At 40.6% G+C, this 27,379-nt stretch overlaps 1 protein-coding gene across 2 annotated transcripts in view; it reads right to left on the reverse strand.

Annotated features, from left to right (window-relative positions):
- Positions 1–27,379, reverse strand: part of AFF3 (ALF transcription elongation factor 3) — a 322,998-nt gene that overhangs the window by 161,752 nt on the left and 133,867 nt on the right. For both annotated transcript variants that reach the window (XM_088160033.1, XM_088160032.1), the window contains exon 4: positions 15,899–15,943. In XM_088160033.1, the coding sequence (XP_088016159.1) occupies positions 15,899–15,943 (45 nt within the window). The remainder of the gene's footprint in view (positions 1–15,898; positions 15,944–27,379) is intronic.

The following is a 27,379-nucleotide window of genomic DNA, read 5'->3' on the forward strand; positions in this document are numbered from 1 at the left end:
TGAGGAACAGGCATGTGACAACAGCACTCATTTTTCCCTCTGCTACAGCTTTTCGTCAAAGTCTGTCGTATCAAAAATAGCATCATAACACAGACAAAAAACAATTAATCAGTACACACACACAGAGTATCAATTACAATAAGAATGTGAGGATGATTTAATTAGTCGCTGATAACTCCTGGCAATTTTGCAAAGTTGTGACTAAATATTTGTGGTATTTATAATATATAATGCATATATAGGGGTATCCCCACATATGCGTGCATGCATATATATAAAAGGCATATACCATGTTTTATTGATGGGGTTTCTATGAGCAAAAATTAATTTGAAAAGCTTAATTTGAAAAGCTTTAATCAACATCACATTAATAGACAGCAGTTTCTTAAATAGCCTCATAGCTAGACAAATACTTTGCCTAATGCCATTTCATTTTCTGCCAGCTGCATGTGATTTGCTTTTGATCTGGCACACGCTTCGTTATACATTATTAACGAGCCAAACAGCATGCCCCTGGAGTTAGCATCCTGCCCCTGCTTATTTTTTAACAAATTTCCTCTTTTATTTTGTCCCACAGTGATTAATAGTTTCAGCTAACGGCGGCACTGTTTATGATCTGAGTCAGTGACTTCAGACCATCTTAATCTCCTGTTAGGCAGGTTTTAATTTGCTTACAAGTTTTTATTTATAGCACAGTATGCTCTCCATTTCATACAACAACAAAACCAAAACCTGCAAATAGCACTCCATTTATTCTTTTAATGTTTCTGATGAACTTTCATGATGGGAGACAAAAGCCCAAGCAAGACATGAAATAGAAAATAAAAAGGCAACATGAAAAATATTTATTTTTCAAAACTGTCTAGTTTTTTATCCCATTATCTGGAGAGAACCTGTTGCTTCCATGTGTCTCTGCAGCTAGATCATTTCTGGTCTGGCTTATTTTGTACCCCATGGCTGTCTGCAACAGTGCTTTGAGATGACTTGCTTATTAAAGCAGAGTCCTGTGGGGCTTCCAAAGTCCTTACTTGCAGAATTCTTATTTGTGGCATGGTTGGCAGAGAGGCAGCTTTGATTCTTCTGTTAATATTACAAGTATTTCCAGCTAACTTTAAGATCTATGCTGAAATAGATGACCTCTTTTCTATGTTGTTATAGCAGTTCAAAAGACTCTTTTATTAAGCCAAGTGCTGGATCATTATTGGTTTTTATTGTGCTGTAGTTTTGTCTAATATCAGAAGGAAATGATTTGAGGTGAGAGATAAAACACCAAATGGATTTAGTTATCAAAAACTTTATGGTATCTTAGCTTTCTGCAGGAGTAGTCTGAATAGATCTTTCTGGGAGGATTTGTATTTTTTTCTAAGAAAAAACTGTATACCCATTACAATGCTCTCCATCACATGGGCAGTGCCAATGACTACAGTCTGCTTAAACAAATACTGAGTGAGGCAGAAACAAGGTGTTACAGAGCCCAGACAGAATGACACAGAACTGAGGTCACAGGGTTAAGATCTACCATGCCACTTTCCCAGAGTACTCCCATTCCATAAATTCAGCCTACAGTCTGCATTTCTAATGCCTACAGATTTTCCCATTTGATTCCCTTTTGCACCAAAATGAATTAAACATCGGACTTTTCTACATGGGAGAAATAATGGGCAATACCTAAACTTTCATGTAGGGGAGAGCAAAGCAGTGAAAGTCACAGAAATAGTTCAGGAGATTTGTGGTCAATTACACAGGGAGGGAGACAATTCTGCACTGCTCTGGGGAGGGAGGAGACTGAGCTCCTTCTGGTCCTCTGGATGCAGAAGAAATAAGTGCCAGGATCCACTTGCTTCCTCCCACTTTTCACTTCTCTGATATTATGTTTTCTTTTGTCTTTCTTGCGTGTATTTTTAGGCCAGTAATTTTTCACCCTCACTCATCAGTTCCTATTCCTAAAGTCAAAGCTGAGCATCCCATTGTGGCTCCTGAGCTTGTCTCTCTCACTTTGACAGATAGCTTTCCATGTTCTTGATTTTTTTCCCAAAGCAGATCATCACTGTGGACTGACTCTTATGTTTATGTCCTCAAACTACCTTTTAAACATTGTCATCCAAATGGTTGGTGGGTCAATCACAACCTCATTGTACTGTTACTTGTTTCTGGCTCTTTTCCTTGTTGAAAGTTTTCCACTCCTCGACAACAAACTTTAATCCATTTTAGCTTTAGTAAAAAAAAAAATAAAAATTAGCAAATAGACTCAGACCCCTGTGTAGTCAGTGAGAAGAAAGGGATCTTCAGAGGATAATTTGTCCCATCCTCTCTCCTGTGACTATGTAGGGAGATTAAATTCCTAACTTAGATTAGATGCCTATCTTCAGATAATAACAAGGTGAGATAAATTCCATCTCAACTCATCATGCAATATTCACACAGTAAAAGAAAATCTTATTTTATATGCTTTCATTTATTTTAGACTTTGGTAAACCTGTGTAATTCTACACATTATGCTTAGAACAATGAACATGCTACTAACCTCACTTCTACAAATTTAATAGTAAACTATCAACTTGTGCAGAACCGGAGAGATACATAATAAATGTTACAAGAACAGCTTTAGGCATTGCATATTAATAGCTGTGGTAGGATTGACTTGCAGAGCCTTAGTTTTATGATCAGCAACAAGATAATTAGTAAAATTATCCTGCAAATTCATTATCCTCATTCCTTCCACTTGTGCATTTTATTCATTACATATCAAAATGACGAGCCTTGCCTCCAGACAGATAATCAGAATGTGTCAGACACAAAAGGTCTGAACTTTCTTTAAATATGCTTTGGTAAATGTGACCTTAAGTAGTCTCCATGATACCAAGGAATTTACAGTCATTATTCCAAAAAGAAGAAACCCTGTAATTTTACAGAGAAATGCAGTTGTGCATTTTGTAGGCTTTCCCACACCTTAATTCTATTTTGAGATAAATGACATAAACATTGGATAGTACAGGAACAGAATAATTTTCTTCTGGCTTGGTCTGAATTCACCTGCAGAGCTGTAATTTGCTTTCTATGCTCCTTGTCCTCCCACTGCTTAGATGCATAACCCAGCTGAGCTGTACTGGGACTCCCTTCAGCCTGTACATCCAGGGGATTTGGGACTGAAACTAGGGTGCAGGAAAGTTGTGTGGACTGATTTATGCAGGTCTGTTGCCCTGCTGTATGGGCAGGACCCAGCTAGATAGGTGAGACCAGAAGGACCTCTTGGCTGCCACCAGTTTAGATGGAGTCAGATGAACCAACAGTGCTGTCCTACACCAAGCATCTCATTTTGCAGATCTTTATCACATTTCACATCTTAGATTTGAGGTTCTTGCTCAAATCCCTCCTGCTCAGAACTAAGAGAAAGCGTTCATCTGTCAGTGCTGAGTCTGTTTTGCATGGGGTGCTCACGCTGGCTGTGTCTGACCCTGAACTCACAGGGGCTGGGTGCCTGCTCCCTGTCCCTTCTCACAGGACCCAGCAATCAGGAGGAGGCAGCAGCATGAGAGTGATTCACAGCAGGAGCCTGACTTGTTCCACACAGAAGAACTGCAGTGCTTGGCTGGACTGACCCTGCATCCTATCCCGTCTGGATACAGAAACAGCAACAGAGCAGTGGAGAGATGAGTGGAGGTGAGTGGAGAGGAATGGCTGGGGTGGATGGGTGTATGATCAGCTATATTTTCCCTTTTACCTCTGTTGGCTTCAACACTTGATTCTCCTTATCTTCATCTCAAAAAAATGCTCCATTTTCATTTACTTTAACACACTTTAAGTTGCAGGATTCTTAAAGTGCTTTTATTTTGGGATATGAGCTTCATAAAAATGCATCTGCCAAGCCAACAATGCTTTGGTTTATATTTTAAAGACATCTAAGTTTGTACTTGTAAGATTTGATTTGAAACATGGCCTTAAAAATTTAGGAAGAGTGGTATCTTTTGTGGAAAAATTGAGGACACATTGCAATAGATCATATAATTATGGTTTCACCACAACTAAGTACTTCTTGCTGGCCCTAAATCCTGAATGTTTCCTATGGTGTACTCTGCCTATTAATTCAATGGCTCTTGTCCAAAATACAGGCACTTGAATAGCAGAACAAGATGCAATCATGGGTCGACCCATTTCTGCATGTGTTGAGCTTACTAGTACTCACACTATTTAGCTGCCATGGCTTTTGAATTATCTTTTGTCAAGTGAAGCATGTGAGAAAGGACACCAAAACCAAACACATCATCTAAACCGAGAAATCCCTCCACTTGTTCATCCAAGCTGCATGGTTTCTGCTGGCAAAAATGGACAGAGACAGGGGTGAAAAAACAGACTTCTTGTTTTAAATCTGAACTCACTGAAATTACCAAAACAAAAACAAAACAAAAACAAAGCAAACAAAAAATTCCCACCAAAAATAAAAGCAAAAAACCACAAAAAACTCCTCAAAAAACAAACAGACAAGAAAAACAAGAACGAAGAAAAAAATCCATGAAAGCTTAGATGACAAGATATGAAAAGATACATACACCACAGAAAAAATAACTGATCGGGAGCATCTTTAACAGAAGGGAATGTTTGATGATTTGGGGAATCTGCCTATGTATAATTTATAAATTCCGTATGGCTGTTTTTTACTATGTAATGCTTTATACTCTGTATGCTAAGAAGACAAGGATAAGAAGTTAATGTCTGTGCATAAGAAGGTTGATAGCTAAAGATTATCAGCACCTGAATACATTTTACCCAAGGAAAATAAAAGGTTAAGGGCCGTGTTTTTTTCCCTGCCTCTCCAGAGGGGTCTAGGTGTGGATAGTGGAAAATCCCAGACAAGCGAAAAAAAGATATCAGATACTAATCCTGGGTCTTAAAAAAAATCACAGAGCCTAAGTGACTCCTGTGAGACTCCAAGGGCCAAGAGACAAAGGCAGCTTGTTTAGGAGAAGAGAGCCTGGAGGCAGCTCTCTGAGCAGAGAGACACCAGGGAGGATGAAAGATGCTGCTGCCTGGGAGGGGAGAGAGAGGGAAAGCCAGGCTGAGCCTGGAAGACAGGGTGGAAATGTCATCTTCAGATGCAAGGGAGCTGAGGAGTGACAGAAAAAAATGATGGGAAAGTTTAGATAAGAAAAAGTGTGCAGATCTTTTATTGTTTTGTCTAGAGATACACACTGCTTCTCAATCTAATGGGGAAAAAGCCACAAGCACCTATTTTTTTGCAAAGCCTGCAGAACCTGCAGTGGTCACAGAGCCTGGACAAAGCCATGCACACAGCAAATTTGGGTAGCCTCCTTAGGCTAAGGCAAGCCGTGTGCTGGCTGCCCTGTAGGCCCACAGACATCAGGATGAACATTGTCCACGTGCTTGGAAAAAGCCTGAAAAAGTGGCTGAAGTGAAAAACCAAGCTAATGTCTCTGTTCCCAGGAAAAATTTTCTTCAAGCATTGTCCTTCCTATGCTGTGAGGCTGCTGCAGCTTCGAGCTTTCTCATCTGATGAACACGAGAGAGAACCAGCTGCTGCAGCAGCAACTATATTTAGCAGTCTATTCTGCTATTGATGCATATGTACCTGGTACCCATCACCTATAACGAGAATTATTCTGACAAACCACAAGGAGAACAGGCCTTTTAGGATTCAGTTCCTATTAACGAAATGTCTGAGGAAAACTACCCTCTTCTTGTCCATGCTAAATTATTCCAGCTTTTCATTAATACTCATTAAGTTTTTAAGGGTTGGCATTTTTAGCAAAAAAATAGTTTTCATTGACAGAAAAAAGCCACCCAGATAAATGAAGAAAATGTTTACTCAATTTAATAGGCATGATTTTCTCTTTTGGTGCTCAATTCAAAATCAGGATCTGAAGTCAACAAAGGTTGGATCAGGGTCTGCAATTTTTAAAATTGGGCTCTTTTCATTTACACTGGAAATCTCTGAAAATGCAGGGCTATAATGAACCATTACATATGCATATATGCAATATGAGAAAAATTAATAATGTCTTGGATTTTTTCAGTATTTATTCAGCATTCATGAGTAAATAACAAATAACTTGATAGGATTAATGAAAAAAAATTCTGTGGAGAACCCATACAGCTGGAAATAAACTTTTTTACTGCATGAAGCCCACTTTCTCTCCCACCAAGCTATTGTCATTACACTGAATAACATTTTTCCCCTCCAAGGATAAAGTGACAGGCTTGCAATTTCTTTATAATATTGCATGGTTTCTAACAGAAGCTTGTATGTATGCCTTTCTACGTCTGAGTGACTTTAAGTGCAGTCAATATTATTGCAAAAAATATTTTTTTAAATTAAATTAATTCTGTTGGCAAAAACTAGATTTTCAGAGACTGTCAGAAATGTGATGCTTGATCACCATCTTCATTATAATCTCTACAGTGGGACTATTTGGACAACTCACTCAGAGGCCCATCATTTCAGAAAACATTAAACATTTTTGCATTAAATAATTGCATAATTTCCAAGTATCTCACTTTTGAAGCCCAGGTGATAGCATGTTACTTCCTAAGTTACTAAATCCTAAATAACTTAAGAATGACACAATGCACCATACACAGTAAATGGCATTTAGCACTAATTATGAAGAACAGATACTATAGCATTTTGGTTGGTCAAAACTTGATCAGTATTTGGTCAGTCTCTCTTGAAGTATGCTATTAACATCACTGCATACAAGTGCCTGTGTATGTACTTGTATTTCCTTCAAAACCAAATTTTACCTCCCACATTTTCAAAGAAAAACCCAACTTAGTATGTCCCAAGAGCAGAGAAATACAATGGCAAAAACATGCCAAAATATATAGAATTTAAAATGTTAGAGATTTTCAACCACTTTTTTTTTTTTTTTGCAATGTGGTTAGTACTGTATTGTCCAAAGCCTTGGAGATTTTGCACAAGGCAGGAAGAAAACACAGAAAATTAGACTGCATCCCTCCTAACACAGGGAGGGGATCACATCTGAGTGCTGGCCCACAGCCATTCATATCATTAAACCACTGACAGCAGCATGGTTTTCACCGGGGCCAGCTCTTGCAAAGAAAAGCCCTGCATGCCTGGGGTCCCTCCCAACAGGCAGCATGGGTGAAGCCACTCTGCTGCATGGCTAGAAGAGAACTCAGCATTTTGGGCACAAGCCACACAGTGCTGATTAGCCTCAGGCAAAGAGAACACTCATTAGTCCATTTTACTTATTAGTACAGACATTGCAATGGAATATTCTTGAAAGTGATTTAATTTCCTTTTATTAGACTCCTCTTTTCTTCTACAATTTCCTTAAATTCTTTCTGCCAAGAGAAGCTAACTGCTAACTCATGTGTTGCTCCTAAATATGATTAAGTAAGATTAACAAAAGAGTATTTGTCTCAGCTCCCAAATGAGGAAAGCTGCCTCTCTCAGACAAAAACAGAGAGCTCATGCATCCTGGGTCAGACAAAAACGTGACAGTGGTGGGAGAGTTCCTGCTGATTATCTCCAGTTGTGGAAAATCAGGCACCACAGAGGAATTTCCTAGATATAAGAGTGTCTACTGAAAATATTAGTGTAGGAGACAGGAAAAGGTGCATGGCCAAAGTACATGTGCAGTGTCAGCCACTGAAACCCACACCTCAAACTAATGCAGGTTTTCAGAGACACAGCTTCAGGTGGGGATGGCAATAGGTTCTGTCACCCTGCAGGCTCACAGGGCAAACCAGGGCTGTGTCTGCAGGCATCAGGGACTGTGGGCAATGACTGCCTGGTTCTGCAGCCACAACTGCAGCCCAGAACACATGGAGTATGGGCTCTGCCTCTCCCTCCATCACTCTGTAGCCATCCCTGGAAACATGGCAAAGCAAACACGATTGCTGCTTTGGATAGACAGACAATCTAACGGCATTTAGTTACATTCTCTGGTCAGTTCCTTAATGCCTGTTTAATCAAGGAGGAAGCCATTGTCACCATAGGGTGTACTAAAGAGCTGTGTCATCTCAAGTCACACCTCCCTGTGGTTTCAGTTTGTTTTGTGTCAGACTTACAAGGGGGTAGGAAGTCAGTTTTTCTCTAAAGACAGCAGCTGAAGTCTAAAGCCCCAGGCTCCCAGCAGTGCAGATACCTGCTATTGCCCAAATTTTATTCTTCTTTCGTTAGGACTGATAATACAGGTTCTTTCTGGTATTATTTTGGTATTAATGTTGTTGGCCTCAGAGGAGCAGTGGCAGAGCTGTACAAAATGAGGATCTATCTGGCCCTTTGCCCTTAATAACAAAGAATAATTTCTCGGTATTGGAACAAGATGGTGATTGTGCTTTCCCCCCAGCTTTGTGAAACACCCTAAACAGAGGGAAAAATTAGTAAGTATTTTACTGTATTGTTTTTGTATAGTAGAGAGGTTGGATAATTCATTCTATATTCTCTCTTGCTTTGTCAAATAACAGGGTGTATATACAGTCACTACAAAACAGCAATTTTTAAAATTAATTCAGCCAAATTAGCACTGTAGTGTTTCATTTTTATACTGACCTGACTTTACCTAACACAAAGCCTTTGCACACCAGCTACTAGAGTTCCAAAAGGAGTATGTGTCTCTTTTGTCTGTAGCACCCTATTCAGTTCCAAAAAGACCAGGTTTTGGTGTATTTGAAAATGTCAGTGTCCCAGCACATGGGTGGCTGATGTCAGAGTGTGCCTCCACATCCTGCACTGGCACCTGAAGACTGAAAGACAGATTACCTTTGAGTGGTGTTAGTTCTAAGTTATAGGCCCACATATGAGTTTCTAGCTTGATCTCCTATTTCCACTAAAACATTTATAGTTTTTGTCTTTTTAAGGTGGTATTTATTAACTGACATCAAGATTTACTATGTTCAAGTTTTAAATATAAGCATACTTCAAACCTCAGATTCCTTTGATATAGTATTTTCAAGAAAAACAGTGGAAGCAGCAAAAATCCAAGAGTGACAATTCTTCAGGGGAACAGCTGATAATTTATGGTCGGTTGACATTACCACTGTTAGTGTAGCATTTTATGCATTTTGCATGATATTCTGTACCTCAGACTCTATCTGTAAAGGGTCAAGGAAGCAATATTTACATATCTAGGTTTAAAATGTTGTCTGTGAAAGTTTATTGACAGTTGAAAAAACACAGTGTGGGCAATAAAAAGGACATGCCATGCTTGGTGGCCAAACTAGGAGCAGGTTCTATTCAGATGAGCTAATAATAAGTAACAGATCACCTGGAGAGGGACTCTGATGATCTGAGAAAGCACAAAAAGAGATAAAATGCATGAAAAGTAAGCAATCTCTTTCCAGCATTTTGGATGGAGAAAGACCCTGGCATAAGCATATACACAGAGATAGTCCAAGGCACCACATACAGAGGCTGTGTCCTGAAATTTTCATGGTGTGAGGAGTCAAGGGGATGTACACAGGTACAGCTCTCTGTAATCACTGCAGCTTATGTGGACAAAGTATCTTTAGCTCTGGTACTGCTGCTAATTTTTCTCTAACAGCCCAAGGTACCGTATGGACTGCTAATTCTCACTGGGAAGCTGGAGAAGTTCCAGGCAGAGCTTGCTGAAGCTCTATGGTGCTGCTGTCCACAGCACTAGCAGTCCCCAGGCTGGCTGGAGGAAAGCTGACAAAGGTGCAGTGACTGCTCAGAAAAGGTACTGTACAGATGACCTGGGTGTACTTGTGGTAAGAAGGGCAATGTTTATAGGTGAGTACTTACTTGAGTAAGAAAGACAAAAAGAATAATACTAATACTAAGAAAAAAATGCAATGAACAGTAAATATCAGCCAAAAGAATGCTTTAATTGCTCTGAAATTTAGGATACCAGAAGCCATGCTGTGGAAGTTCTTCTGAAAGATTGCAAGGAAAAAAGTGATATTTTAGGCATCTGAGACATTATTTAACATAATTCTGACACTTTGGAGTACTTCTGTATTCAATGAGACTAATCAAGTGTCTGCAAACTGGGGCTGCTTATAAGTCTCCATAACTTCTCTCTCCTCTACCATCTCTCTTTTGCCTGAAGTTGGTGTGTTCCTCCAGAAACTTTCCCAGGAGTTTCCCACCAGGTTCAGTCACAAGAGCAAGCGCGAATTTCTCCCCAGAGGTGCTGGTTTGAGGCTGGCCTTCTCACCTCCCTCTTAATGTTGCCCAGAAGTTTCTTCCCAGCAGTGAGACTGCAAAGAAACACTCAGCTAGTGCAGAGGCAGCTATTGCACGAGCGCTGTGCAGCAAAGTGGGTCTCAGTCCACCTGTAGGGTTTTCCCTCTGCTTTGGAAAGCAACAGGAGTGTTTAGAAATATACTGCTGATTACCATATCTATGTTCTGTAATTCTTCATGTGTCCAACTCCACCAGGAGCTTAACTGCAGCCAGTGGGATCTTACAGTCATTAACATTTACAAGGCAGCAGTTCACAGTTGTTGAACTAACAACCTACCTCTAAGAAACTGATTTTTCTCCCCTCTAAGTATTGACACGTGCTCCACTGACTGTGATGCTTATTCACAGTGACAGTGTGTTTGGTAGAATTTCATGTTTTCACAGGATTTGTCTTGTGCAAAACAGTTTCTAATTTACCTCTGCTCTTGTTTTAATTCAATCAGCTGATGGAGTGCAGCTGATCTCATGGCACATATGGCTGTTCAGGTTTGAAAAAAGGCACTGAATATTTGATGGGTCGATCCTTAATGCTTTCTGCTAAAGAATTAGCAGGACTGCTAATGAGCCAAGGGATCCCAAGTGGAGAAGGGAAAAAATACAGAATTAGATTCTGTTTACATTCTTTTTTTTTTATGTTGCTCAAATAAGAAGTGCAGTGCTTTACATACTCTGATTAGATTCATGGGGTAGAGAGAGTCAAGTAAATCACTTATCAAAGCCATCACACTTAAAATGTCATTTTCATAAGTGGATATCCTGTGGTCATGAGGAGTCACAACCTATTTCAAGGCCATCTGTGGGTGCTTATCCCTCCCTGCATAGGAGGTTCATGGCACCAAGGAGAGCTGTCCTTCACTGGGGCGGATGTTCACAGCTGGAGTCCATGTCCTTTCACTGCCTCCCAATGGCTTTTTCTATCTCCTCTGAAAGAAATTATCTGTCGTCCACTGCAGACCCCAGCCTGTTTCCCCACTGCTCCATGCCATTTCAAAGTGTTTTTTTCTGTGTTAACTGGCTGTGCTCGGTTTTTCTCCAGCCCTTTCTCTGCATTCCTGTTGCTCCTCCAGCTTCCTGCTGTCTTCTCATTCTGCAGCCAAATACTGTTTGCAGGCCAAACACTCAAACTGTGCCTCCCAGTTCAATGACACTGCTCATGTCAACACAAAAAAAATCCAGGGAATTCACAAGGAACCTCTTCAATAATCAAAAACTCAGCTTGCCTGTGAGTTTCCTTCCAACAAAGCTACCACAGGTCTAGGAAATCACAGCTAAGACTGTAAGAATAGCCAGATCAATCTCCACTTACCTTACAAATCAAGAACTGCCTGCACTCAACACACTCCCTTGCTTCTTTAATCCATAGCAAATATTCTCAGACTGCATCCTATATTGGCTGCAACAGTTAACTTAGTGGAGAGGCAGGACTCTTGCTGCTCCTGATCTTTGAAGGTACTACAGTAAAATAAATGTTTACTTTAAACCCCACCAGTCATAACAAAATACACAACTCCACACACTAATGAAGTCAGAAATCAGCCAACATTACTATCATAGAATCATAGACTTATCATAGAATGGTTTGGATCAGAAGGCACCATCCAGATCTAGTTCCAACCCTCCTGCCAAGGGCAGGCAGAACTTCCACAAGATCAGGTTGCTCAGGACCCCATCCAACCTGGCCTTAAACACCTCCAAGGATGGGCATCCACCCCTTCTCTGGGCAGCTTGTTTCAGTGCCTCCCCACTCTCAGAATAAAGAATTTCTTCCTAGTGTCTGATCCAAACCTATTATCTTTTAGATTGAATCCATTCCTCTTTGTCCTGTCACTACATGTTCTCATGGGAAAGTCCTTCTCCCTCTTTCTTGTAGGCTTCCTTTAGGTACTGGAAGGCTGTAATTAGGTTACCCCTAAGCCATCTCTTTTCCAGGCTGAACAATTCTAATTGTCTCAGCCTTTACTCACAGGAGAGGTGCTCCTTCCCTCTAATCAACTTGGTGGCCTCCTCTGGACTTGCTCCAACAGGTTCCTTTGCTGGGGACCCCAGAACTGAAGTAATCGTGCTTAGCCAGCCTGTGTTTTAGCAAGGAAGTGAGTAGGTTGGCTTTGGCAATGTCTCAGGAACTCACACAGCAACTGCTCCATGCATAGTGAAACAAAGGGTATTTGTGCAGCCTTAACTTATTTTCCACTTCAAAGTTTTCTATCATGTCCTCCATGAACAATGCAAAGCTTACAAGGAATTGCCTTTAAATCTACTAGCAAGAATTGAATTACATTACATTACATTACATCTGTAACTTGGTCTTACTAGAGTTATTTACATTGAAGGCACTTAGAAGTTTTCTCTATCCTCAAAGTGTGTGCCTGCAGCTGGACAGAGAAGTCAGTACACTTTGAAGAAGCTGCTGCAAATTAGTGCATGGGGTTAGATGAGGTTCAGGATTCCTGCAGTGATTATAAACTCTACAGGAGACCTTACAACAGCTCCAATCTCGACAGGGTTACTGTCTTGTTAATCAACCTCCTTCAGGACTGGAAGAGGTTCCGTGTTTCAGTACTTGGGGGCATTCTCTGGAAGCTGCAGTTATGTGCAGAAAGATCTGTCAGTTTACAAAGTCTATAGAGTTTTGATACATTTGGTAAAACAACATCAAAAAAGGTTAGACTTGAGCTGTAGCTCTGCTGCTGTGTTGCAGCAGACGGCAAAAAAAAAAAGATAAAATCTTGTCATAGTTATTGCAACATCAGATTTGGTGATTTTAAAGCCACACCAAAATCGATTTGTTAGCTCTGGCCATGGCCACATCCTGGAACCAGAGGGTGACAAGACCTGTGCACAGTTCTGCCTCTTCTCACCTGCTGGGGGAAGGGAACACAGGGAAGCAGATGGAGCAGACCTGGGGCACACTTACTACTGCCCTCAGTCTTGCCTGAGGAAACATGGACATGCCGTGGAAGTATCTGTTTCATGGAAAAGCCACAGCCTGACTTGTGGAGGGAACACATCACCTAGAAAGAGAGGATGTTTTCTGCTTTGTGTTGTGCAAGACACAGCTTATACAGGATGAAATATTCCCTAAAATTATGAATTTTAAGCATCTTCTTGCTTTTGTTGATGCTCTGTACATTAGAAGTGGCCCTTCCCATAATAAACATATTCCAGCAGGCCAGCCATCTTTTCTGAGGGGAACACAAATATTGCAGCTGCTGTGGCTTTTCTCTGTCTGCCTTTGGCACCTGCATAGCAACTTCATATATTCTATTTAAAAGAAACTAAACTTTGGCTTTATGATGTGAATAGCACCTCCAACAAAAACATGGAAATGGCATTCCTCATAAACAGTCTGTTTTAGAAAAGTAGAAAATCTGTGTTACAACTTCATAGATCTGCTCAGGAGAAAAAGAGGGCATGGAGAGTGATGGAAATGTCTAGATGCCAGTAAATTACAAAGTGAGCAGCAAAGACATATTATTACTGTTGCTGTTTTCAGTAATTATCAGTGACAACAACCACTGCAGAGCTGGATTTGTATTACAAGAGTACCTAAGCACTTCTTTTGTAATACACAGAAGTTCCTTGACATAGAAAATCCACTCTTTGGTACAAAAGACAGCAGATGGATATATCTGACCTGACAGAGTACTACAAGAAACAAATGGGACAAAAATTGTACAAGCATGAGAAGCAGCAGTAGAGCTCTCACCTCACCACTGGTTTTCCACCATCCTTGGGAAAAAAGGAGGCCCTTAAGATTGGGAGGTAGCTATGGAGATGATAGGGAAAGTTTTCAAGGCTCTTCCCAGATCTGATGGGAAGCACTGGAGAAATTAATTGATGTAAAACTTAGAAGCATTTTGACACCACCAGCTGAGCTAAAGAGGGATTTAATATGTTAGCATGGACTGGAGGCCTTAAAATCTGAGACAAATAGCTGTACTTGATGTGATAGAGAAGATGACAGTGGTGAGATGTGAAGACAAATGTCTCTGGGCAAGATGTCAAGTTAGGAAAATTATCTGCACAGCAGCATGAATGGAGGTGGGTAACATTGCATTTGTCAAAAACTAGGAAAGGATGCAGCAGCAATCAAAGTGTGTAATGAGAATTTTGGACCAAAGACTTACACCCTTGAGAATAAAGAGCTTCAGTCAGAAATACTATTGAATAACAGCCCAGCTTGGAAGATTTACGTGTAGTCTTAGACACAGACATGCCAAGGAAGTTCAGAATAGAAAGTGATGCCCAGGTTTGCAGACATGGAAGATGGGCAGATTGGTGAGGTTACCCATCATGAAGCTTGACAAAAGTATATATTGAGGAACATTCCAAAGGGAAAAAAAGAAAGAGAGAGCAGCAGCTGTGTTCATTGTTTTGGAGATGCACCTTACTATCTTTAGTCGTATAGTACATTTTTCTTCTCAGATGAGGTCTCTTACATACCCATCTTCCTCTGTGTGGAAGGAATAGTGCCTCTTCTACATTTTTGCTTAATTGCATGAGCCAAACTGAAGAAACTAAAAGAGGAAGACCAGTTTCTCTGACTGTTCATTTTAAAAGCCTTGCTTGAAAAGGGGTGTCTAAGCATCACATCACATCATGAATTCACGATATTTGCCACTAATTTGTAACCAACCAGCAGGACCTGTGGCTTAGGCTTGTTGAATATGCACCTAAGTCCTAACAAAGCCTACTTTGTAAATGTTAGCTAAGTAAAAACTCTGCCAGTGAAGTCATAAGCAATACATCATCATCACCCTTCGATAAACTCTTCACCAGTTTAAGAATTAAAAGCTGCATTTAACATATTGAGAGAGAATGGAGAAATGCCTTTAGAAGCAACAGGCTTAATGCACTGCTAACCTCCAAACCAAATATTTATAACCCTCTAGTTTATAAATCATCAGAAATATTTGGGTGGGGGAATATCCAAGAGGTAGAAGCACATAGAGTAACAGGGAGGTTCTATCATTCCATCTACCTTGCTTTTTGTTTCAATCACTATTACAATAGATTTTTAAGCATTGTGAATTATTGAATGATCATTTTTGAAAAAGAACCAAAATGACAACATGAGTTAAAATATTATGGAAAAGTTTCATTGTTTATAAATTTTTCTGCCACAGAAAATAATTAATATCCAAGTTGATTCAAGCCAAGATCTGTCCGGATGTGTATTAATTTGCTCCATGAAAATAAACTAGAAATTACTAAGATAAAATAAATAATAATGAAATATGGAAATAGCTACAGATTTTGCTCATTGTCATTATATAATGGACATAATGAAAATAATGACATTACATAATTAAATCCAGGTGGAAAATGACCTTCCTAGACCTCCCTTCAAAATTAAGATTTTTGACAGTCATGATTAATGGAAACATGCACTTTGCATGGTTTGTAAACCTGAAACATCATTGTACATTTCAGTTTATAATTTATCCCATTATCTGCTTCTCCATGCATGAAGGTCAGCTGTACAGGCATAAAGCAGCAGTGAAATCTACAGGCTTTGAAAGGTTGTTCTCACAGATTTTTCAATTATTTTTTATGAGGAAATAATTTTGCCTACTTTTTCCTTAGAAAGATGACAATCTAAAGGAGGAAAATTTTAACAGCAGTAATTGAAATATTCTCGTTATTCTGTTGTCTTTTGAGAGCAAACAAAATGGGGCTGGAAAAAAAAAGATTTTTCAGGATTCCTACCCGCAGTATTTCTTCAATGCAGCTGTTATCTCCTGTTCCACTGTCCTGTAAACAAAATGAGAAGACAGTTTGTTTATGTTTTAAAAAGAAATAACAAATAGGTCTGAGGACATGGTCGTCACATGAAATATTTTCCAACCTCTATTACAGTTTCAAAATGAGGCCAAGTCTTTCCAGCATCTGAAAAGTTGCCCTGCTTAAAATTCTCAAATTATTCCCCATCAGCACCACAGGAAGATGCAATATTTACAGTGTTTACATATGATTGCAACATATTTCTGTAAATTCAATGGATTTTTTTCACACCACGTTTGTGTGCTTTTCCTGCAGTTTTGGCTCTATTGCGTATGAGTAAGCAGAAGCAAAAAAGTTATTGCATGTACATGGATCCAATGTGCATTTATTTATATCAAATGAATAGCATTTCTCCACATCCTTTGTGCAGCACAGGTCTGCAGTGACACTGTCTGTGCAAAGCCTGAGGATGTGCAGGGCAGAGGCCCCCGTGACACCAAGGGGAGAGCTGCAGAGATTGCAACACAGGCAGCAACACTGAGCACGGGCACAGCAGTCCTGAGAAGCTATGATTTCCTAAAATGCCCACTCCAAGCCCACCCATACACTGTGGGACTGAGGGTACAGAAGAATTCGACTCTCCCAAGCAGTATGACTCACTCCAGAGCTACTCTGCAGAGGGGAAATCAGAGATTTGGCAGGGCAGTTATTCCCCCGCAGGAACCATCCAGACGGTGCCTCACCTACGTGCTCAGCCTGGGTGCTCATTGGGACCCAAAATTCTGCCAGCAAGGACGAGGCAGCATGAGACTCATACCCTCCTCCCTCCTGCCTGCCTTCTGCCCACAGTTTGCTCTGGCTGCCTAGCACAACTGGCAAGAGAGGACACACTTGGATGGAGGTACTGATGGCAAGGGGGTACCCATCTCCTACAACTCTCCACAAGATACAGGTGGCTGCTGCATCGAGCAAGCTGTCTGGGAATTTCCTTTACCACACTATACTCCCTGGCAATCCCCCCAAAAAAGGCTTTCTTCTTTTTGCAGAACAGGACTAACTCAGGAAGCAGGGGATTAGGTTTTAAGGTCTTCCCATGTGGGAAAGGGGCATAGGAAAAATGCCATCTGGTAATTACTGTACCCAAAGAGCTAGCAGACAGGTGAGTTTGGTCTTCTCTTGTTTTCAAAAAAACCCTGGATGCTCTGAATTTTCAGGTGTGCACCTGGAGATACATCAATGCCATTTATTTTTCCAAATTGCTGAGCTCTTCTCATCTGGAAATCAGACTTCTCTACCACATCCGTGTTTGTGCACAGTCTTTGCAATACAGGATGTGACCAAAAGTATGTAATCTATCACCATCTGTTAAAACCAGGTGCGGCAGTGCTCTTTATCTTTTCCACAACCCATCCTTCCTCCAGGAAGATATCTTCTGTTAATGGGCCATTGAGTCCTACTGTATGACTGATAAAATTACATCATCCCATTGGAAGATGCTCCAGCCAGGGGGAGGAGCCAAACATTTCCTACCTAGATAAAAACTGAGATCTGGAACACCAAGGCAGCCTTTTTCCAGAGAAAAAAACCAGACCTTTCCACATCATCACTGGACCTTCAGAGGAAAACTGCACCCTTCTACAGGACCATTGCTTCAACTAAACCACATCTGCCATCCAGGAGGACTGCAGCCACCATCTAATGGGACTGCTACCAGCAGCCTGACTGACGGGGTGTCGGTTGTATTCTGACTCTGTCAGTGTTTTGTGTTTGTTTTTTTGTAATACTGTATTTCCATTTTAATTCTTCCCAGTAAAGCACTGTTATTCCTATTCCTGTATCTTTGCCTGAGAGCCCCTTATTTTCAAAATTATAATAAGTTGGAGGGAGGGAGTTTACATTTTCTATTTCAAGAGAGGCTCCTGCCTTTCTTAGCAGACACCTGTCTTTCAAACCAAGACATGCATCCAAAAAATCATGAGGCATTTTCAAAAATGGATACCTCTGCCTACTAAAGCCAAATGATCCCACTGACCAATTTGTGCGAGTCCTGGACACCTTTACCATCACTCCCCATTCTGAGCTGAGGGCCTGAGGAGGTCTGTATCTTCAGCTGCCTAAAGCCCACCACCAGCTGTAACCCAGGTCAGGAGAACAACAGTCATGCATATGCAAAAGAGCAATTTATGTTTTCTAATTTTTTTGTGGCTGTTGTTTCATGCCAATTCATAGAAAGTCATAAGTGCTTTATTGTCTGCACTCCTGGTAAATCTTTGCTGAATATGGCCCTTGATTGTTAAACAAATGAGTCACATTAACTCTTCCTAGTGAAACACAGTCCATCAGCTTTACAGTTCACTACAAATTACACTGCTGATTTCAAAGACAAAGGTATTAAACATATGGTGAAGTCAGACTTTGGAGAATTACTCGTATCTGATATATGGATGCTGAAGAGAAGCTGCTGCCCTGAGCAGATAGCTGTGTTCTGACCTCAGCCCTGCCCCTGAGGAGCTGCACAGCACCATGTGTGATATTCCTGTCACAGGAGCAGGAGGACAAGTCTTCACGTTGCCAGTGAACCTAGCAAAGTGGAGAGAAACAACAATCTCTGTATATTTTATAATTTAAAAATTAATATTAAATAATTGCTATTTCTCCCTTCTCTGTGGGCTTCCATCTATTTTTTCCTTTTCCTTCCCCAAGCCTCAGTTCATTCACTTGTTTTCCCTCTAACAGTAGAGACTGTAAAGCTCTCATCATGAATGTCTTTTTTACAGAGCAACAAATTCACTGCCATCTTTAAGTTGTCTCTTCTAGTCTATTGCCATCTTACAGAAGAAGGGATGAGATGACCATATGATCTTAGGCTGTATAGAATACATTGAACATATGATAAAATGATGATCTCTGTGAGCACAAAAATACTGAATGTGAGTTTGGCTATTTCAGGCTATTTCGGACTAGGATTAGGAACAAGCATCTGTTAGAAAATTAAGTAACTCTCCTAGAAGTGTAGTGAAGTAAGTCTGCAAATACTCATCAGCAAGAAATTTTGCTTTCTATTACCCCAGAACTAAAAGTTTAGCTTTTCTTTCTAGCCCATCATCTCTCTGGGCAGGAAGTAAAGACTTTACACGTCTCTCTCTCAGTATCATTATGCAGCCTTTCAAAGGGTGAAAAATAAGCTGCATACACAAAACCAAGGACATGCAAAACTGATATAATATTTGGGGGAAAACCTTCAATTTCTGTATTTTCCTCTTTGTTTTTCATCTTTTGAGTGCCAAATATAAACTTCTTAATTTATTTTTGCTTTGAATACTTACAAAGATCTTAACATTACTGTTGATATCAAACTTTCTAGAACATTCATCCACAACATCTCTACTGACGTTACACAGAACATGTGCTGCCATGGAATCTGGCAAAACGAATTTAACTTCGTGGCCATAGTTTAACTTGAAAAGAAAGAATGCAGAAGCTGGAAGATGTTTCTTGAGATCTGAATGAAAAGAAGGGATTGCATTAGGCTTAGGGAGCAAACAGCAGGGAGCCCTTGACACGCTCTGTGCTTGGCTGGCCTTCCCCAGGCGAGCACCACTGCGTTGGTGCGGGCTGTGTGACGCGGCCCCTGCGCAGGGCTGATGTCAGCTCTGCTGGCACGCTCTGCAAAGCACTCCCTCACTCCCTCCATCCTCTCAACAGCCACAGGACATTTGTGCAATAAGCGTTTTCATCATTTTTAATTTAATTAGAATTAAAACCAAATAAAGATTTTGAGGCTGCTAACTAAGCTGGGGAGCTGCTCCCCTGTGTTTGTTCTAACACTGATGAACCCGTCTCGTTTATCTCCCTTTCTGTTTTGCGACCTGTCATAACAAACTTGCCTCACTGAACCTCCAGTGGACCATCAGTGAAATCTTGGCAAGTCCTGGGGACCTGTCAGGGGAAGCGGGCTCAGCCTCTTCCCTCGGATGCTGTGCCCGTCACCTCCGTCGCTCAGGCAGCAGAGGCTGCAGAACGCCGAACATCTGCAGGGCTGCGGTGCGGGCTGGCAGGAGGATGCCAGGAGCTGCCGCCCAGGATAGCGGCGGCGGCTGCTGGAGAAATAGCCCGGAGCGTCGTGCTGCTGATAACACGAGCAGCTAATTACCATGCAAAGCACAGAGAACTGTAAGAAACAAGGCTGACTAAAGGCTACATAGAATTCTTGGGAAAAGGGATGCAATTTCAAAAAAAGCTGCCTCTGTACAAATTTTATTTCAGAGCATTACTTTACTTTTCCTTCCATTACCAATAGCATTCACATATAAAGAAACCTCTCAAAAAGGAATTGCCTATCTTGTGATACTTCTCCCTCTTTTCAAATCTTTATTTTGGAAAGAAAGAAAAATCTGCAAGTATCTATTTCCATTTTAGCCCAAGAGATTTTTATGGTGCAAGCTTTTGGTGCTGTCATTATTTGGACCGTGCTAGGTATTTTTACAAAGTGTCCAGAAGTTATTGGATTTTTGTCTCCAGCATCAATTAGGCACGAGTATGATCTCCAGAAGCCTGAGGTACACACTCATCCGCGTTGTGCCCTCCAGCCAGCAGCATGACAGTGGCCACCCCACGTCCGCCCCACGCTGCACAGGCACAGCACAGCACTGCTCCCTGTAGGACTGCAGGATTTCCCCTAGGGCCTGAAGGAAGCTTCAGGAACTGAATATTGGCAGGCAATAACCTAAATCCACGATGAAACAAAACAGGAAGAAAGGGGGGGAAAAATCCCACATTGATGGACCTTAGTCTGAAAGCATATTAGAAATGCTTCTTTGCCAGGCAACACACACACACACACACACACACATGCACGTGCATATATACAACATTTTCTATGCAATCCATTTGCTAGAAAAGAATATCCAGTATGAAGAAGTAAATTCCTTATCTTTTTTTTACTTATCCATAAGTGTGGCTTCTGTCTGTTGAGTTCAAGAGAACCATTACTCTCCAAGTTTCCCTTCAATCATTTCTCTGAATAAATCTTAACATATTCAAGTTGTGGAATTTACTGGAATTTAACAGGGTTTCATGCCTGAGATCAGAGATGTGATTTCTGGGGGTTCTATAGAAATATAGCCAGGCTGTGGAAAGGAATTTTGGGGAGGTGTCATTTGCAGATGCCCAGGAAGGGTTTTGAAACGTTCAGGGCTGAATTTGTCACTGACTTCCTTACATATGTTACATCCTCCAAAATGCTCTTTATGGATTCGTTGTGCTGGACCCACACGGCTCTTGGAGAGAAAAGGCAGGACTTTGAACCTCAGGAAAGGTGGGCTGGTAGAAACCTAGTTAAAACCTTACCTTTTTGCCCCTCAGGAAATACCCACTTTTTGTTCTGAATGGGGACCTAGGGGCAGGCTACCTACTTGTTGATTTTATCCCTTTGGCTATGCTTCCATCAAAATGAAATTGTATTACATCATTACCTAAGAAATGAAATTTTACGAATCATTCTTCAATTCAGTTGAGAAATCAAAATTTGATCAGGTCAAAATACTTAAGTGACAAATGTTAAGAAATATAATCCGTAATCACAGAATTATATATGGCCTAAATCAAGAAGGCATTAAAATGTTTCTCTCAAAATTTGGGAATTTTTTACTTTAAGGAAACATTTTCTTCAAACAAGAATGAAGATGGGTTTGGTCAAAATCGACTTGGATGCAGACACTTTCAATTCTGATAATCTGGACATCCTACAGAAAAAAGGACTGAGTAGGAAAAAACAGAACAGAATTAAAAATGGTATTTATCTTTTTTCTCCCTCTCTCTCTAAAAATGATGGCATTTTGATCTTTATGGGTGGAAGTGAGATCTACCAGCAATGTTTCCACCTACCTTTAGAGGGCTAGACTTCAGGGAGCCATGGCACACCGTAGTCATCCTCAAATCACTGCATGGCATTAATAATGCCTGTGCCTTCTGTGAAGACTCCTAATCTCTCCCTGAGGATGCAGGCAAGCAGGGCTGAGCTGTGTAAGGTTACATTAAGGAAAGAGATGTAAAGAGGCAGCTCAGGAAGCTTGATTTTGTGTTCCTAATATTTGAAAGCTTTACTTTGCATTCATGCTATGCCTTACCACTAATTGGAGTGCCAGTGGCCACAGTCTGTTCATACAGTAGTTTTCTCCTATGCTTTGCATCACTGTGAGTAGGAGCTGTTTCACTTTTACTATGAGGAATTGCTGACACTTCTTTAGACACAGAGAAGTGCAGGAGGGAGATGAGAAAGAGGAGCTAAATTCTCCTCAAGGTATGTTCAGAAAGTGTTGCACTAATTAAAGTCATTAAATCCATCTATTTCACAGTCACTGTTAATAAACTGTTACCTTTAATAAACGCATTTCTTTTGAAATGGAGCCATCATATTTTTATGGGGATTATTTTTCCTACCAAGGGATCTTGCAACACTGTTCTTGGTTCAAAAGGGAAGAGGAGTAGCTTTAAAAAAGATTTTATTTCAAGGGGGAAAAAAAGAGCAGGTGATGAAAGTCATCCAGGTTTGCTTTAATGAAAGTATCTGTACTAATTGGGGCCTCACTGGAATATCATGACGCCCTAGTCTTGCACCAGGATCAGGAATATGTTCTGGATAATCAAAGGAGATGAATAAAAAATATCTGTAGATAGAGAGAAATGCCAAATGATCCAACAGACTTGCTGTGCCCACTAGGAAAGAGAAGCCAGAGGCCATTTTGCTCTTGATGAATGACACTTGCAGAGCAGTGTGCTCAGCAGCTTCCCCACAACTGAGGCAGAACAGCAGTTTTTGGAGAGCAGGACCCTCCAGAAGAAAGACTACAGAGGAGTTCATAGAGCATCACAAGCCTTAGGCTGTTCTGGTCTTATATGCAGATCTGAGTCTAGGTGAAGATGGATGTACTGTGGATGTGTAAGCAAAGCCATTCACCCTATTGTACTGTTTTTAAAAGAGCAAGGAAATTATGAAATGAGCAAGGAAATTGTGTCAGAGTGTAACTCCTCCAATATGTGCCCATGGCCTGTCCCAGAGCTTGAGACATCTCCTGTCCATGTAGTGCCTGGCCTGAAGTTAATGTTGAAAAGCCAGGGCCAGAAAGTGGAATGATGCTGAAGGGTTGCCATCTGGATGGCTGCTGGGAGCTTCAGTGGAGCTTAGACTTCTCCAGCCCAGCTGGGAGGGGATTTGGAAGGGCTGGGTCTGGCCATGTGTTGAGAGGTCATCAAACTGATGAGATGGTCTAAGTACAAGTCTCAGCGTCCACATCACCAAAAAAACCCAACCCAACAGTAAAGACAATTAAAGGCTAAGAACCCTTCTTAACCCTCCCCACTCTCTCCGCCCCTAAGGGTCATTGAACAATCAATGACTGGAGCTGCACCGGTAACATTTCATCTCATAAAAGATGCTTGGGGGCCTCAAATGAAACCTACTAACAGATCAGTGGAGTGATTTTACAGGCTTTTACATTATATTAATAAAAATAAAATTCCAAACATGCCAGAAATACACTGTGACCCAGAACAATAAAGTGGAGCTGTAATGGAGATGAACTGCATTGTTCTATTAATAAAATATAAAGGTTTTATTGTTATCGGGAAAGATTGATTGCATCAAATCAATAGCATGTCACAGTATATTAATGTTTTCCTTCACTAATGAAAAAACAGGGCCTGATGTGATTACACTCTCTTACTACCCATTTGAAAAATATAATGGGCTGTTGATAATAAAAATTGCACCTTGCAATTTTACTCTTTGCTAGATGCTTGATCCTGGGGAGGTGCTGAGTAAGTCACCTATGCTTTCAGGAAAGTCAGCAGGAGAGGAAGGGAACTAACACCTATGAAAATGCTGTCAAAACCCCCCTGAACGGATTCCACAGTCCCTGCTTCCCACTGAAAAACTGGAAAAAGCCACTGAAGACCTCTGGAAAAGTCTTCATCATGCTCCATTTTCTGCAGTGCTATATGCATGCCCAAAACATAGCAAGTGACTGCTGCTTGACACAGTGGTGTATTTGTCAGAAAGTTTCCATCATGGACACCAGAGTCTCTTGGTTTTGCAGCACAAAAGTCTTTTTAGTCGAGTCACAAGCTTCTTCCCTGGCCCATGCAGTTCTTCAACAACCCACCCAAGGACCCTGCCCTGAGACTGACAGGGATCAGCTCTTCTCCTCATGACATACCTGTCCTCCTTGCTGCACAGATGGCCAATTAGTGTCAACTGGAATGTGATGTTTTTAGTGCTGTGGGCATTTGTCACCTGGGAGCTGGACTGAGCCTGATTGATTGCATTTAATATATTGTCCATGTTTGTTTGGGGAGAATATATAACATCTGTATAACAGCAACAGTTGGAAAAACAGGTATTATGGAATTGTTGATATTTTTGTGGATTTTAACATGAATTTAGCATCAGTTCGTATAACACTGAATAAATTAAATGGATTACTTTGCCAAGAGATCCTTTAAAAGTGTTAATTAACGATAAATCAATAAAAACTATTCAACATGAAAATCAATTACATCCCTGTTTACATTATTTAACTCCAAACATTTCTGTTTTGTGTGCTTGTAATTAGCAAGCTATAAAAGATGCCATAAATAGGCGCATAATGAGAGGAACTGTTTATAAATGATAATTGGTATTCATTCCCACTGAGCTAAAGGTTATGTGATTACAAACTGTTGAGCAGAAAGGGTTAAACCTCTTGCAGATAGAAGGTTTTACAGTACACAGCCCTGGAGAATTCTTTCCCACAAAAGGCACTGGATGGAAGAATGCCCCTGTACATAAGTGATGATGGAAAAAGTAACATCTACCAGGTGCTCCTTAGAGCCACTTCACATCCATTTAGGAAACACTGCGTGGGGGAAAAAAATCTACACTTTGGGCAGTGGTGGAGGCAATAAGAAATGAAATCTCACACGAGAAATTCAATGTTAATAAAATTCATCATCGAAACAACATCTTTACAAGGTCTAAAGGGAAGATATTAACACTGAAATGCTACCAAAAATCTGGATGACCATCCTGTTAACAAAGCTGAGGACAGGACAAAGGATACAAGGATGTTTTCTGTAATGATGGGTAACAAGGATGTTACTCTATCCTGTACCTTCTTCAAAGAGTAAGACCAAAGGCTTTCACAGAGGGCTAAAAGAGGATTACAGAATCTTCAAGCAGCAGCCAGAAGCCCAAAACACTGAGCAGCAGCCTGTAACTCCAGAAGGTAACACTGGATTATTTCCCATAACACAGAGAGATGAAAAAACTGTCCTGGGGAGAAACTATCTCTCACTAATCCCTAATGCTGAAAGCAGCCTTCTCAGTTTTAGAGACTGAGACTGATCTAAAAGCAACAGGTAAAAAAACCCCATGATCTGAAGACCAGAGGTTTTCTGCTAACAACTTTTGCTACTCTAAAAATGTCACCAACATCTGACAATTTTGGCTTTGACAATGCCTCCTCCCCAGGAAAATAAATCTCAACCTTTCACTAATTGCTACTGTGAGGGCAACAAGCATCAAGAAGCCTTGACTGAGCAGTCTGACCAGTGAGCATCTGGTGATAAAGCCAGCAGAGTCAAATAACCTATTTGCATATACAGAGCTAGACCATTTTTCTACCTTGCCTAGGCAGAGGTGATGCATATTTCTTTCCTTGTCTGGATTGTGATTTAGAACACTTACATCACACTGCTTTCCCTGACTTGCACAGAATACAACTGCTTCGCAAAATATCTGGATCAGAATTGGGTTTGAAGAAAATAATCTATTATGTGTAAGGAAGAGAGCCCTACATGGTTTTGACAATGGTAGCTCAGTCTCATTGCCAAGGACACAAAAACCATATTCTGGTCATGGCAATTACAAATTGGACACTTTTCGCCCAAGATGGTTACAATTTGTTATTGAAAACTTAAAGTATTATCAATGAAGAAAAACAATTATATGCTTCTGCATCTTTAAATCAATCCATTGATGTTCTGGTCAGTTCAGGTGATTCCCTTAAAATCCACACAGAGGCTGATAAATAGCACAATTCTTCAAGCTGCAGTGAAAACCTTGGCAGAGTTTTATTGTGCTTTCAGCATTCCTGAAAGTCAAAAGAAAAATCCAGCCATACCGTGGTCACTGACAGACTGATGGGAACACATTCACTGCAAAACTACTGAAACCAGTACTTTCTAAATGTATTGCACTTAATAGGACACATAAAATTTCAACTAAAATGTCAGGGCTGGATGTCTTAGAGCTCACAGATTTCAGTTCCTTCCAGTTAGGAATGTACATGACACCATGTATACATCAAGTATAAACATATTTACCAAGGTATACATACACATGCATGTATGTATGTACATGCCACACAAAAAACTGCAAAAGTTTCCTGGAAATGCCCAAACTAATTAAACAAGTGTCAAATCTTATCAACAGTAGCCTTAATATGGGAATCAATAAATTCAGCAAATCTATAAAGTTGCAGGATAGATAAATACTTTCCTTATTTTTCCTGCCCTCTCTTTCTCGAATCCCACTGATTTTTTTTGTTTTTTGCCACTGATTCACTGCAGTCCCATATCAGTCCTCTTTTTTGGGAGCTAGGCAGGACCCAGGAGCTATCCCATGCTCCCTTACCTCCAGAGTGAAAGTATCTCCACACCTGTAGAACCATCCATCCCAAGGAGTGGCAGCTTCCCAGCACTGGTCCCTGCTTTCTCATGGGCTCCATGACAGTGCTCTACTTTTTGGGCAATCACAAAGACCAGGAGTGGGAGAATAAATGATGTCCCAGGTTTGGGGAGGGGTTGCAGGTAGTTCCCAAGTAGTTGTATGGTACTTGTTAAGATTTTTCGATAGAAGTCCCACTGGTCCTTTGGTCTTGGAGGACAAAAGATTTGCTTTAAATTATCTTGGTTCTTTTTCTTTTGGCTTTCCCTTTTCATATTCTCTCAAGGTATCTCCTTTTAAAGCGGATCTGCATCCGCTTTTTGCATCTGAATGTCACAATGCTTTCTGATTTTCTTTTTGCTGTCACTGTTACTTGTAACAGTGAAATACAGAAAGAAAGTAGAAAGAAAAACTGGCCTCAGCTTTCCCAGATTTTCTGTCTGGAAAAGTATGCCTGTCCTTCCAGTAAGCACACATTTCCCACCTGCTGGCATTGAGCTCTCCCACACAGCTAATGGACCACCATGTCTTAAAGGAGTTTGTGAGTTTTCACAGAAAAGTTATGTTGCCTTTAAGTTTGGGTTGATTTCCAAAAGCCTTTTGGATTTCTACTTACTTTTTTTTTTTTTTTTTTTTTTTTTAAACAATCCTCCACTTAAAAACAGGTTATTTGGTCTCTGGAGAAAGATGTGTTCAGTGTAGCCCCATTTAATTTTAAATGGAAGCTAAATGGAGAGAAAATCCTTAATACTGCTTACAGA

This window comes from Sturnus vulgaris, chromosome 2 (genome assembly GCF_052056855.1).
Source record: "Sturnus vulgaris isolate bStuVul1 chromosome 2, bStuVul1.hap1, whole genome shotgun sequence".
Classification (NCBI taxonomy): Eukaryota; Metazoa; Chordata; class Aves; order Passeriformes; family Sturnidae; genus Sturnus; species Sturnus vulgaris.